General features: G+C 38.9%; 1 protein-coding gene across 3 annotated transcripts in view; it reads left to right on the top strand.

The window, feature by feature from the left end:
• Nucleotides 1-13,930, top strand: part of LOC143150547 (rap guanine nucleotide exchange factor 2) — a 300,304-nt gene that overhangs the window by 43,902 nt on the left and 242,472 nt on the right. For all 3 annotated transcript variants that reach the window (XM_076318903.1, XM_076318900.1, XM_076318899.1), the window contains exon 2: nucleotides 13,248-13,709. In XM_076318903.1, coding sequence (XP_076175018.1) covers nucleotides 13,641-13,709 — 69 coding nt within the window. In that variant the 5' untranslated portion in view covers nucleotides 13,248-13,640. The remainder of the gene's footprint in view (nucleotides 1-13,247; nucleotides 13,710-13,930) is intronic.

The following is a 13,930-nucleotide window of genomic DNA, read 5'->3' as shown; positions in this document are numbered from 1 at the left end:
CGTGGTGCACGTTGGTAGCGTTAATGGCAACGGTAGCGTTGGCTTATTATGTTGACAGCGGCCCAGACACGTGCCAGTAGGCCAAGGATCTCTTCAGAGCTTGAACGTCGTAGCCGGACTGTCAAAGACGTTCGATGGTCGTGATTAACGGTCCGTTCCGGAAAATCTGGGATACCAAATTCGTGCAATTCACGCGGGAAAAGAATCCAGATATAAAGACAAAGAAAGTTATCTCGTTTCGACGATACGGTTTATTTTTTTTTCGTCACGTGGACAAAAACCCCTTCGTCGAAGTTTTCGAATCATCGTCGAAGCTCTCGAACGATCGTCCCGAGCCGAAAGTAACGTTCTTCGTCCAACGAGGTGGAGATTTTTAATAAAGACGATATTACTCCGGCGTGAAACTCGCGTTACCGTCGAGAACGAGGATTATCTTAGATTAGGTGCGTGTTTCGTTTCGGATGTATCAGCGCGATCGCGATGGTATTTGTTTTGCAACATCATTGCGACATTGCACTTCGTATGATTTTTTTTAAATTTCAAGATTCTATCCCTTTATAGTATCCACGAGGTTGAAATTTCAGATTTGTATTTCAGGAACAATGGAAGTGAAAAGGGTGGAAGGGTTGTTCGATATATTTTTAAAGAATATTTCCACTGTATTGTCATTAGGTAAATGTATTTTAAGCATTTTTAACGCTCGGATCGTTTCATTTTAGACTTCCTCGGATATTAAATTCGAGATTATTTATCGTCGGTATATATATATATATATATATTTTTACGGTCGCGAATACTTTTTTCTTCCATCGGGTTTTCTTTGCGTTTCGGTTCGTTTTACGTATAGTTTGATTTATTCCTCATTCGGAAGGCTTTCGTGCTCGCAATAAAAATTTACGATTCCCATTGTTGTAGCCTGAAAGAAAAATATTGATATTCGTAGAATATCCGCAGCGGTTCGAATAAATCTGCGAAGATGAGAAAAAGGAGAAGACGTTATCGTTGTACGTGTGTCTCGTTTCCATTGCATTTACGCGACCACCGGTATCGGAGGGAAAATGTTATAAAACGCAGCATGGATTGCAACGATGCACGAAACGGGGGACGTATGAACGTGTTGCGGTGTGCTGTTGCACACAAACGGTTCTTTGTGGCACCAAACACTGTCCGCAATATCGTTGACAGCATCTCTGGATTCAATCTAGATCGTTCGTTCGGCTCCCTACGGTACAGAAGTGGCGACAAACTGCTGACAAACACGAACCGTCCCGTTTCGCACTGTCAATCATTATGAAACCTTATAAAGAAAGTAGCGGCCCGGCAATATATTGTAACTTCATGGCCAATCTAAATCGAGGAGATTAGAGAGTAATTTTTTTTTTCAACGAGTTCTGAATTCAATTTAGAGAAGGTTACGAATTTTGAACGAATTAGAATGAAATTCGGACACGAGTTATCTATTTGGGAAAAATTGAGAAACGAGGGATCAATTTCGAACGAATTGAATGTTTCTTCTTTATTACGATCTATCGTTACGAACACGTACGTGTACGTATGTACGTGACGCGTAACAGATACTTTTATTAGACAAAAGGAACGTTGAAATTTGTTTGCACGGAATTCCTTGAGGAAGAAGATAAAATTATGTTCAATTCTTGCAAGAGCAGAATTGTGACAAAAAATACCGAGAAGGATACGTGTACAATAAACGGTGGTAATCGTTGAAAAAATTGAACGAGCAATTAGTAAGGATACTTGTTAATCTAGGGAATAAATCTTTGAATATTTTTATCGTGAAATATATTACCATCGGCTAATTTAATCTTCCAGTAGAAAAACATGCATAGAATACGAAGTACATTTATATGCCAATAAAGATAGGGAGTACTTTTTTTACACGTAGAGTAATAAACGTTCGTGATAAATTCGTATCCCATCTCTAGACTGTGCCGAGTATGTTATCAGTTTTAATTATTCAAAATGTACGTCTATAAAGGTAACAAATAATTCTCGAACATTTGCCCAGTAATTCTCGTGTCGTCTTTTGTCTAATATTCACCCACGCTTATTAAAAGTTTTTGCACAAAGGTTCACGGTTACGGAATATTTTCTACGTTTTTGCACAATATGAATTTCAGGGATATAAAATAATTCCGTGTACTCTTTGATAGCACTCGTAAAGAGACACGAAATATAGGACCACATCCTCGTCGATTGCACAGATTTCAAACTGATGTATCGGATTACTCGAATTAACGAGTCTCTCGGTGAAAGTAACGGATTTATAAAAAATATACGTTAAATTTGTATAGAAAAACATATCTTCTTGTATATATCTAAATATAACTTATCGAGCAAAATCGAAACTACCCTCGAGTTCTCTATATTCGTCCATTATCGGATCCTAAAATATTAAGAAGATAACGGTTCAGCAATTGACGAAAAGCTTAACGACGATTGAAATATTAAAACATCATTGATCCTTTATCTAAGTTATTTTACTAAGCTCGCTACCGTGGTGTACTATTATTTTTCATCGTATGGACGGTTGAAGTTTTACAATCGAAGATATCGCGGCTATCAGCAATCGTTAACTTTGCTCGTAAAAGTCGTTTAATTTACTCGTCATTAAACGTGCATTATGTAACGAGTGAGTTGTAATTTCGTGTAACCGTGTGACGGATCATCCAGCTCGATTCTACATTCTCCGTTGAATTTACGAGCGCAATTAATCCGATGGAATTGTAAATTATTTTTAACGTTTTACGCGAACGATGACGCACTTTACGTCAGTATCCTACGGCGATAATAATTCGTTGCTTGGTCGCCGTTTCTTTTTTTTTTTTTTTTTTTATCTTTATTTCACGTTCACGGGACGATATCCATTCCCGTGACGGTCACGGTACGTTTATGTGTGCGTATTATAATTTGTAGATCATCAAAGTGATCAGCGACGCGGTCACGTGATTCGGGTTACCTTAAACTTGGTACGTTGCAAAATGAAACTTATTTCGCTTAGAAACGGATCTAAGCCTGTAAAACGAACCTTATTTTTCTCGATGTTCAAGGTTCGTAATCGTATTTCCCAGAAGTATTTGGAAAATACTAAAATAATCAAACTAGCGAAAAAGAAATATTTTAACCTAATATTTTGAGTCCTCATTTGTATACATATTTATTCTCTCTTCAGAGAACTTAAAACGTAGAAAACGATCAAATATTTTACATTTTATCGTACGTAAATTTTAAACGAAACACAGTAGGTACACGTGTCGTGTTAATCAAATTTATTTAATAATTATATTCCTCGTAAGTATTCGAAAAATATTGAAACAATAATTCGAACTCCTCAAAGTCTTGCATGAAAATATTTCTCAGAAGGAATCTAAAAAATAGGAGGAATGAGCAATTATTTTTTATTTTCTTACACGAAAACGTAAAGTCAAACGTGGTACACGCGTTGTGCAAATAGAATTAAACGCCGTTTTGTCACGGTAAGAAAAGTGAAAGGTGAAATCAAATTATACCATGATCTCTAATACTAACGCAACATCTTGAGACTGTTCTGCGTTGGTTGAATTTTTAAACGATTCAATCGGATCGAGTCTCGTAGGATTCGTACGGTTGCGACACGAACAACCAGACAACAATTTATTCCACGCTATATCAACATCCATCGTTTGGCAGTTATCGAAACAATGATGTCCCATGATGAATCGTTGGCTGACAAATGAAAAGGTGAATTAACGACGGTGGATTTCACGTGTCACGGATTGCAGAACACAGAAATTTCATCGAAAACATTTCCAACGAATCGTAAACTAAATTATTCCGTTGCTGATCCGTCGGTTCTTTTATTTACGAAATTAATTGGCGAAATGCTTTCGTGTCGTAAAACAATATCGTGACGGTTCTTTGGCAACGGTAATTCGATATCGATTCGTTCAATGTTATTCCACGAAGGTATTGATATTACCGCGAATTACATCGAACGGACAAAGTGTCGATAATCGCGCGTAATTTATGTAAATCGTACATTTAATTACGATGAAAACACAGTGACTCTTACGGATATGATTCACCGAACGATAAAATTTGACATAGAATTAACTGGAACGGGGCAGCGTCTCCTTAATCGGGGCAAAAGAATCTCTATTGGAAAGAACCGAATATACGTAATGTCACTGTTATCGAATCGACGATGTCAAATGTTATCGATGTGTCCCGGAAAACTGTTACGAGATTATCGAATGTCGCGGAAACTGTCGTCGATTTTTCCCGCGAAACTAGGTTCGATTCCGCAGCATCAGACGACGATTAAATTTCCGTGTGTTCTTGACGTTTTTCTCGGCTTACGTAAGTACGATAGAAATTCTAAAAATATTTTTCGGTTCGCGTACGAGGTGAAAAGAATTTTCTCTCTCGAAGATTGACGAAACGGTGTTGTGCGAATTATTCTCAAAGTTCGTGGAATTCTTCTATTGTTGGAATCGCGAGTTAAATATAGTCCGACTTGGTCCGTGAGGTTCCGAATCGTCACAGAAACGCTATAAAAGTCCAAGAAACAACGATAGCAATCGATAAGAGAACGCTAAAGTACACTGCTTAGAACGATTAGGGGATCACCTATTCGCGTGGTTTTATCGCTGTTAGCGGAACACTCATCGAAAGCCATTCCGTGCTACACATCCTGGTAAAATACCCTATTAAATACAAAATATTTCTTTCGTCCCTGTTGGTCGGTTCACTGTGTTAAATAATTGTCCATAAAAGTGATCCAATCGCCCCAAGCAGAACATTCTGTCTTTCGCAGTTCAGTACCAGTTGCTTTCCAATGCATATACATCTCTCGCAAAACTTTGATACGAATAGTCGACAGAGTTCCAAATTTTATTCGTGACTAACAACAATCAGAGATTTGCACGTCGGTCAATTTGCGAGTAACTGCCAAAATATTAGGCTTCTAAGGAGTTTTAGATTAGATTCCATGGTGATACGAAAATGTGGAACTTGGAGGATTGCATTTCAACGTGCAATTTAAGTTAAAAAGGGAGCTAAGAGAAGAGGTAAACAAATATTCGTCACGGTTTTCAGGAATAAATCTATTTATCAATGGATGTGAAAAAGGCATCGGAGAATTAATTTTGACCTTAAAATTCAAGATCAACATTTTTCTTACTTTTATATATTCCATTCCATAAGAGGATAAAATGTTAAAAAAACGTGTCGCTTCTACTTTGTCTCCTAGAGATAAACTCCACTGATTGACTAATACTTTAACGATCTTTCACGAGAGATTCGATCCAAGGATATCGTTTCTTTGGAACTTTTTCATTCGAGTACGATACGCGGTAATCGAAAAATTTCACATCAATATTTGAAGTACAAAAAAAGTTTCATTTTCCGTGCGAAGAATTAAGTAGAAGCAATCAGCTGTAAATGGGTAACATCTCGATCTGGGGTATCGACGATGCACGTGTATGTAACTAGTTGAAAAGAATAATCTGTATTGTAAACACGTGTATACATGCCTAACTTAACTGATAAATTTAGATCAGAGACAAGTTAATTCACTTAACTAACAAAGTAAAAAACCATGAACGTACGTTATCCTAACGCATAAAGTAAAACACTTTGCTCCGATTCCTGAAACTCGTCGATACATACCTTGGTTGTTTTGCATCCTGTAGAATCCTCGGTTCGGAGTGGGAACGATTAAGTGGGCAGTAGGAGTTGTTAGATTGCACCTGTATTCTTCGCGTGACAGTGACGCAGAAGATCAGACTGAAATATATACCTGTCCGTGGGATCATACTCGTCGTTCGTGGAAGGTCAGCGATTCCGTTCGTGCATCGCGATTCCGTTCGACGGCATTGGAGACAGCAATTATGCAAGCTGGTCGTTTTATTCGATATCAGAGAGAGCATTATCCAAGCTACAGGTTCCGTTCGTGGCACACGGGATCTCCGAAACTGCCCTATATACAGAGATATTTTTATCGCTGACTCGTTTTAACGCGCGTCGTTAAAGACGACGAAAGCCCAGGACCAACGCAAAGGAAACGCGAGGAATCGGCCGCGCTCGTTACATTTTCGGGCCCGTTTCTCTATCGCGCGGTTTGTTTGTTTAGTCTGAGAAAGGAATTTACACTATTCTATATTCGTTGCAGTGGCCATTCTATCGCAGTCTAATAGATATTTGCCGGCGTTTGTTGAGTTTCGGTGGCTCCCGTAGTAGTCATTCACGAATTTCAGTGTTTGTTATTTCACGCGGGAATACATTTGTAACTCGAGAGCTACAACGCACTAATGTTCAACTCGGTGATAGTGGGAACGTACAGTCGCGTTCAGAAAGTTTTAGGGCACCTCCGCTGTTTCTAACGACGCTTCGATACATACCGTGGATAACGTTTCACTGTTTATTCACGTTACCTGGTGTAATTGTAGCCAGGTACACGTTTAATGTTACTTTAACAGTTTGCCCGTTTGATCACTTTAACCGATTGAAAATGTGTTAGAAATATTCAAGGTGGGTGGACGTGGATAGATTTCGATGCTCAGTTTCTTAAATTGTCACGATTGTACTCTCATAATGATAAAATAATATCGTAACGAAAGCTGGAAAACAATTAAGGGCGGGAGTATTAAAATCGGTACAGTCTGCGATTCTTAAAAGATGTAAATTTCATTTCTTGGTAAATTTTCTAAAGTATGAAAATTATTAGGATTTATTTCATTTTCCAAGAATATATAATTTAATAAAATGTTTATACACTTTAAAAAAATCGTGTTTCATTTTCACCAAAAGAAAACGAAACGACTTTCCGAACAACCTAATACTTTTTCCATTCCAAAGAACAAATGATACACTCCTTTCAACGTTTCAACAGTTGCACAATTTTTCCTCAGAATCCTATCGAATCCTGTCCTCGGACTTTCGATCTACAAATCTACTTAATCGCAGAATTTTGAATCGCGATTCCATCGTCGACGACAAAACGAAACTTCGACACCGACGATCCACTTCAATCATCGTCACCGGACGAAAACATTAAATCTTGCGAAATCTCGTATCGCGGATTCCTCTTGAAAGCTCCAGACTCTTTTCACGCAGCAACGCGAGGTATTGCCCGAAGAAACCGTCTCCTCAAAGTCTGTATTTTATCAAACCTTGTCGCTGGATGCGCCGCTTTGACAACTCCTCGCTTTATGTAAACGCTCCTCTCGACGGAATTTCGTCTGGTTCTCGACGAGACCACTTCTCGCGAATGTTGTCTCCCGGTATCCGAAGTCACGTAGAAGCACGATGCTCTCCTCGTACGTTCATCGAAGTCGAGGCGTTACGAGCGTTTCGATTCTCGGTTTCACGGTGTTTCGTTACGGCTGCTTGCCGAAAATCCGTCATACTTCACGGTCCACGCGTGAATTAAATCGTAGAATCGATAAGAACGAGACGATATCGTAGAAAACGTCGCGATAGAAGCGAAAGAGCCGAGACGACCGAGAGAGAAAACGTACTCCGACCTTGCGGATCGTTCGTTTCTGTTTGGTTTCCCAATGCTCGTTTTATTCTTCCCTCCGCTGCTGCTGCTGCTGCTGCTTCTTCTTCTTCTTCATCTTCTCGTAGTCCGCCACGGGTCTTTCTTCCTTTGAAAAAGAAACTTGCTGAGCCGGCGTCTCGTTCACAACTCGTCCGCGGCCGTATATGCGCTACGGCTCGCGTGAAACGGAATGTCAAGAAAGAAAACGTTCGCGTATGCCGTAAGAAACCGCCGTGTATCCTCCCATTGGTTATCGACGGTGACCATCGATTCGTCGACGAGCTGCCGCCTCTCCGATTTAATCGCTAATTTATTCGTTCGACGATCAACGCCGCGAGGACGCGAGCTTTCCATCCATTATCGACCAATACTCTTCTGTCTTTTTTTTTTCTTCTTCTTCTTTCTCGACGATTGTAATTTTTACAATCGACCGATTCTACCGAATATACAATTTTCCAAAAATTGTTCCAAAAAAGTTTCTACTCTTGCACTTGAAGCTTTGCGTCTAGTATCGACCATTTCTGTTGAGTATACATTTCTTGTTTTCTTAGGAGACACAGTTTCTACTTTTGCACTTGAAGCTTTAGGTCTAGTATCGACTATTTCCACTGAGTTTACATTTTTTTTATTTTTTTTTAGGAGACACAGTTTCTACCTTTGCGCTCAAAACGTTGCAAGTTATCAACTAATAATGTTGAATATATATTTGTTGTTTCTTAGGAGACACAGTGTCCACTTTTGCACTTGAAGCTTTAGGTCTAGTATCGACTATTTCCACTGAGTTTACATTTTTTGTTTTCAAGAAGACACAGTTTCCACTTTTTTACTCAAAACTTTGCATCTATTATCAACTAATCTTGACTCTGTATTTCTTGTTTTTCAAGTATTATATTTTTTACCTTTACACTTGAAGCTTTGTGTCTAGTATCAACTAATTCTACTGAGTCTCTATTTTCTCTTTCTAAGGAGACACAATTTTCACTTTTGCATTCAAACTTTTGCACCTATTATTATCTAGTTCTATCGAGTCTACGTTTATTGTTTCCGAAGGAACAAAGTTTCTACGTTCAAGCACTCAAAGTTTTGCAGTTTACATTTATTGTTTCCGAAGGAACAAAGTTTCTACATTCAAGCACTCAAAGTTTTGCATTCATTATCAACTGATCTCGTCGAGTCTGTATTTCCAGTTTATAATTTGTATTTTTATTATTCGTGTACGTTTGGGTGACGGTACATTTTTTATTCCCGACATTATGATCATAGTTTTTGCAGTTCTTCTGCGGGCGGACTGGAACGGCTGCTTTACCCGATTCAAATGGAATAATTATTTGAAAAAATTTGGAGTCTTGCCAATGTGGTCGTTAATGCATTTTTCTTCTCTCGATGATTACCAAGGAACAATGATCGATGATACTTGGCTTAACGGAGCATTGAAAAATGTACTGTTTTTTCTTTTTTTTTTATCGATACCATTATTTACAAAGTCACAAACGAGACCACAGTAATTAATCAGTGAAATTTGTATTCAAACTTTTCTTCTATCGCTCTTAGTTTACGAGATGTTTAACCAGACATTCTATCCATAAATTGAACTGTTTTTATCTCTTGGAATACGATTATCAATCTACAAGAAAAACTACAAATCTAAAATTTATTGTGCATCAAGTTTCTTCGAAATCAAAGAAACGTGATGTTCTTTGTAAAAATATATTGCATTCTACCTGTCCAATAATCACCGAGTATTTCACCAATAATTGTGTCTTTGGAGAGGGTCTCGAAATTAAAAAGCCCCAGTATCAGAAAGAAATACTTAAGGTTGGAGTGAATGTTTAATATTGTCTAGAATATTTAAACGAGCCGTACTGCAAGAACTTACCGTTAAGGAAAATTGACGTTCGCAACCGGGAAAGGTTAATCACCCATGGACGATGTCTCGAAGGCTGGCACAAAAGTTTAACAGACAGTGCATCGGAGATTAAAAGCGTCTCACCGAAAAACCATTGTTACCAAAGTCGGTTCCGGCACAGCTTATTATCGGGCTCTGCTTTCTATCTCCGTTTTCTGCAACGATAGAAACGGTAGCCCCGTAGACCTGTATAATAAACGCGATTCACCGTTTTAGATCCCACAAAATTGCGTCGCGCTGATACAATCTCTGGGGCCATGGAAGATTGATGCCACCCCATCGACTTCACCAGCAAAATTTCCCGCACTATTGGCTCCTTCATCGAACTCAGAATTTACTACGACCGATACATCGCTGATAAAATAACCGATAAAGAGAAATTGATATTTCAACGTAACAATCACGTTTTATCGTCTCGTTGCTCAAACCTTGCCGTTATCCGCGAGCACATTTAATCCGAAACGATTTTTATACGAACGGGTGTCTGGAAAAAGGAGGAAGTTTTTCGTGTTTGCAGTTAATAAATTACCTTCTCGTTATTGGATTATTATTTATCTTTCCAAATGGAAGAGAGAGGTATGTTGCATCGATTAATTGTTACAGCGAGCAACGAAGTGAGAAATGATCGATGAAGGGAATTTAGACGATTATTTTTTCTTAACTTCGACTCACGTTGCACACAATTGTTCGTTTTATTTCCAAAAGGTTGTACTTTTGTAAATGTTTGAAAATTTAATCAACTCGAATTGCAGAATCGACAAACGGTACAAGTATGAGAAATTGATTGCCTCGAAATTGTAATTTTATCGAAAAAAATGGAAATTTTCCTAACAGACGTTTGGTTATTCAGACTCTGAGATACTAATTGTCGTTTACCTTGAGATAATTTTGAATTGAATAAAAATCTTTAAACTTGTCCTTTTAATAGATAGTAAAATATTGAAGCTCATTAAGGTACACACAATTCGTTTCAGAATTAATTGAGAATATACGTAAAGAAGATATATTTAACGATACATGTCATTGCAAATCTTTTAGTTGGTCGTTAAAGATTTTAGTATTCAGAGACATTCACGTCCGTTTTCAGAATGCCTGCCATGAAATAAAGCAAATACAGGTTATTTCCTGGAGGCAGGCAAAAAAGGAAAAACGAAATCCAGGAAAAGCTGAACTCATTTTGCCATTCGATCGATCTTTATTTCTAGAGCAACGGAATCTTCTTTTTGCATCTTTCAATAGAAACGCAATATCCTCGCTAATTATGTCTTTTAATGTCAAAATACGAAGATATACAAGGTAAAATCAATCGCAAAATTGTACAAAAATAACGATATCATTGAACGATCGAATACTAATAGTTTTGCATAATAAATTTCAAATAAATTCACAAGTCAGATTCCTCTAAAACGATTGTTTATATCCTTTCGATCGAAGAACCTTACGAGCTTAAAATTAACCACTTTCAAATAATCTCGAAAAAATGTGTCAATTCGAAAAACTACACCTTCGGTTTGCAAAAAGTATCAAAACGAATTTCAAGTAGTTTCTTGAGTTTGTTAAATCCAAATAATCGTTTTTTCAAATATCTCAAATTAATAGTTTGCTCCATAAGTTTGGTCGTTCGATAAGAAGCGGATATTAGCTTCGTTGTTTTATTTTTCCAAAAATTACCACTGTTCCATGAATATGTGTGAAGTTTCATTCAGATCGGTCAACACACTCGTATATTTACAGTTGTTCAAAGTTTATATTTTCACAAGGGAAAAAACGACAAAACCTATCGAACGACCTACTATAATTCTTGACCTTCACCTTCAACTTACCAATTCAATCACAATTATGAAAACACTCTCTAAAAATAAGAAGAAATCGAACCTGATAACAGAATCGGTTGAAATCGAAATTGAATCCCAGAACCGAAATTGAAATGTACCCGACGAAGATACGCGTCATTCGAGAATGAAAAATTCAATCGCGTACGATCGGTTGGAAAAGGGTCGAAACAACGCACCGGTTATCGTTGGTCGTGTGTTGAACGTTGTTGAACGTTTGACAATTCATCAAGTTTATCCGCGGGATGGTTGTACGGTGGGTATCGAATCGCGATGTCCACGGATCGGTCTCGTCCCGTTTAGATGAAACGCCTCTGGGATCGGATGGTCCGTTTCATGGTTGGTCGGTCTTGGTAAGGAGCATCGGCACGACCTCGGCTCCGCTCCTTCGAAGGTAGTTAGGTATGTGGCTCGCGTGACGTTACATATCCAAGGTCGGAGAATGAACCAAGAAATCGACGGCTCCTTCCTTCGTACATTTGTTTTCATCTCGTTTCGCAGAGGCGCCTCCCGTTCTCGATTTAAATTGGCCGCTACGTGATCGGATCGCGAAAGGTCGACGAGCCTATTTCCAGTCCGCTCGCTATCATTTCCCCGCATCTATCCGCAGGTGCAGCACGCCTTAACGAGCGACTTCCGTCGCGCTTATAATTCATCCTGCGTGTTTTGCGATTCATTCATAATTCGTAACGGTACTTTTTCTTTACGTCGCTCCCGCTGAACGATGGCTTGCGCAATCCCGGGGTATTCTGCGCGAGAGAAAGCCCTCTTTGGTTAGCGTACAGCCCGGTGGATCGCTGGACCAGGGACAGGAGTCGTCCACTGGTACTTGGCAAGCTAAGTTTTGCATTCCGATTGGATTTAAAGAACCGTTTCGATGAATACCGCCAAATGAATAATACCCCGACGCGTCTACGAACGATATTAAAGAGTTTCATTCGAAGCTCGGAGAGTCGAACTTCAACCCGGATGAGTTCCAAAGGGTTGCGAACGAACGATGGAACCTGGAGTTGGATTTGGAATTTCTAATTCGAGTTAACGAACTGATCTGGAACGGTGATAGATATTTTAGCGATCTTCGAGGCAGGTTTATTAAAATTTGAAGAATTGGCTCGGAGTTTGGAGAAGTCTATTAGGGTTTGGGAGAATAGTCGAAGCTGGAGTTTGGATAGGTAACAGGGTCTAGAGTTTGGTTCTTTGGAGATCACTTTTCTTATCTAGAATTCGGTGAAAATTATCGTAGACCTAAATATCTATATCAACACTCGAAGAATCGAAATAATGTGTCATCGAAAGTTCTGCTGAACGATCGAGTCCAAAATTTGGATAAATAGTGGTGCCTAGGATTCGATTCTCCAACTGGATTCAAACCTTGAATCAAGTACTGTTCTCTATACAGCATATTGAACAATTTTTCTCATCAAATTATTCATAATTTCATCCTTATTTACGAAACCATTCTAATTAAACCCGGTTTACTCCTAAGTCTTGCAATCGATCAAACGCAAACACGTCCCACAGAATTTAAAAATTATTTTTCTCGACAATGGAAGACCGAAGAGATATCGAACAATTTCTCTCATCGAATTATTCATAATTTCATCCTTATTTACGAAACAATTCTAATTAAACCCGGTTTACTCCTAAGTCTTGCAACCGATCAAACGCAAGCAGGTCCCACAGAATAAAAAAATTATTTTTCCCGACAACGGAAGACCGTAGAACAAAAATTGTACTCTACATTATATTCTTCGTGGTTACCCTAAGAATCGTTCGCTTTCTAATCGTACCACGCGTGCACGAGAACCCTCTGTATTTTATTCCGTTCTGAGAAAAACAGAACTCGACAATGACACGCCAGCGAGATAATAGCCACTCACGTTGGAAAAAGTACAAGAGTACAAGACGACCCGTGTTACTTGTTAGATCTCCATCTAAAACAGTCTTCCTTTTCTTTTTTTTCTTACAGAACCTGCCACCCCTAGCAGACGTCGAAGCGAAGGAAAACGCATTGCCATGGAAATCGGGAAACGCGCGATGCAATTACCAACGAGATGTTTTTCGTTGGTCCACGCGTGAAGGGAAACAAAAAATTCCCTTAATCGAACGTAGTTTCGAATCTTCGATTGTCGCTTAACGAGGCAAGGAATCATTTTACAGCGAAAATGAAACATTCCGCGAAGCCTGACGATACGAGACGATCGGCACTTTGAATGGCCGAAAGGAGTACACACGGTCTCTGAGAAGACCGTAGAATCGAAAGTCGCGACCACTTGGCGGCGATGTCCAGAAAGAAGTCCTTTATCGGGACACGGGACCAAGCAGGAAAAGGGATCGCTGAGTAGTCTGTAGATAGGCTACTATGACGGACTATTTGGATCCGCATTTCGTCAGGGCTCTCTGCCGCGATCCAGAGCGACGATCGCTTCAAGTAAGTGACATTTTTACAATACCGATCTTTACGACATCGTTTATAGAAACATCGAACGACCACGCATTTTCGAAAAAATATTTACGAAATATATTTACGATGCTAATCGTAAATCATTACGCTACAATAATTATTACGCTTAATATGCTTTCGATATTACGAAAGCTCTAACGTTACAGAGCTTTCTGTCGCGGTATACACGATACGAGCGAAACTAGAGA

This window comes from Ptiloglossa arizonensis, chromosome 8 (assembly GCF_051014685.1).
Source record: "Ptiloglossa arizonensis isolate GNS036 chromosome 8, iyPtiAriz1_principal, whole genome shotgun sequence".
NCBI classification, from domain to species: Eukaryota; Metazoa; Arthropoda; class Insecta; order Hymenoptera; family Colletidae; genus Ptiloglossa; species Ptiloglossa arizonensis.
Note: the sequence above shows the minus strand (reverse complement) of the source record. Positions and strands in the feature narration are given on the sequence as shown.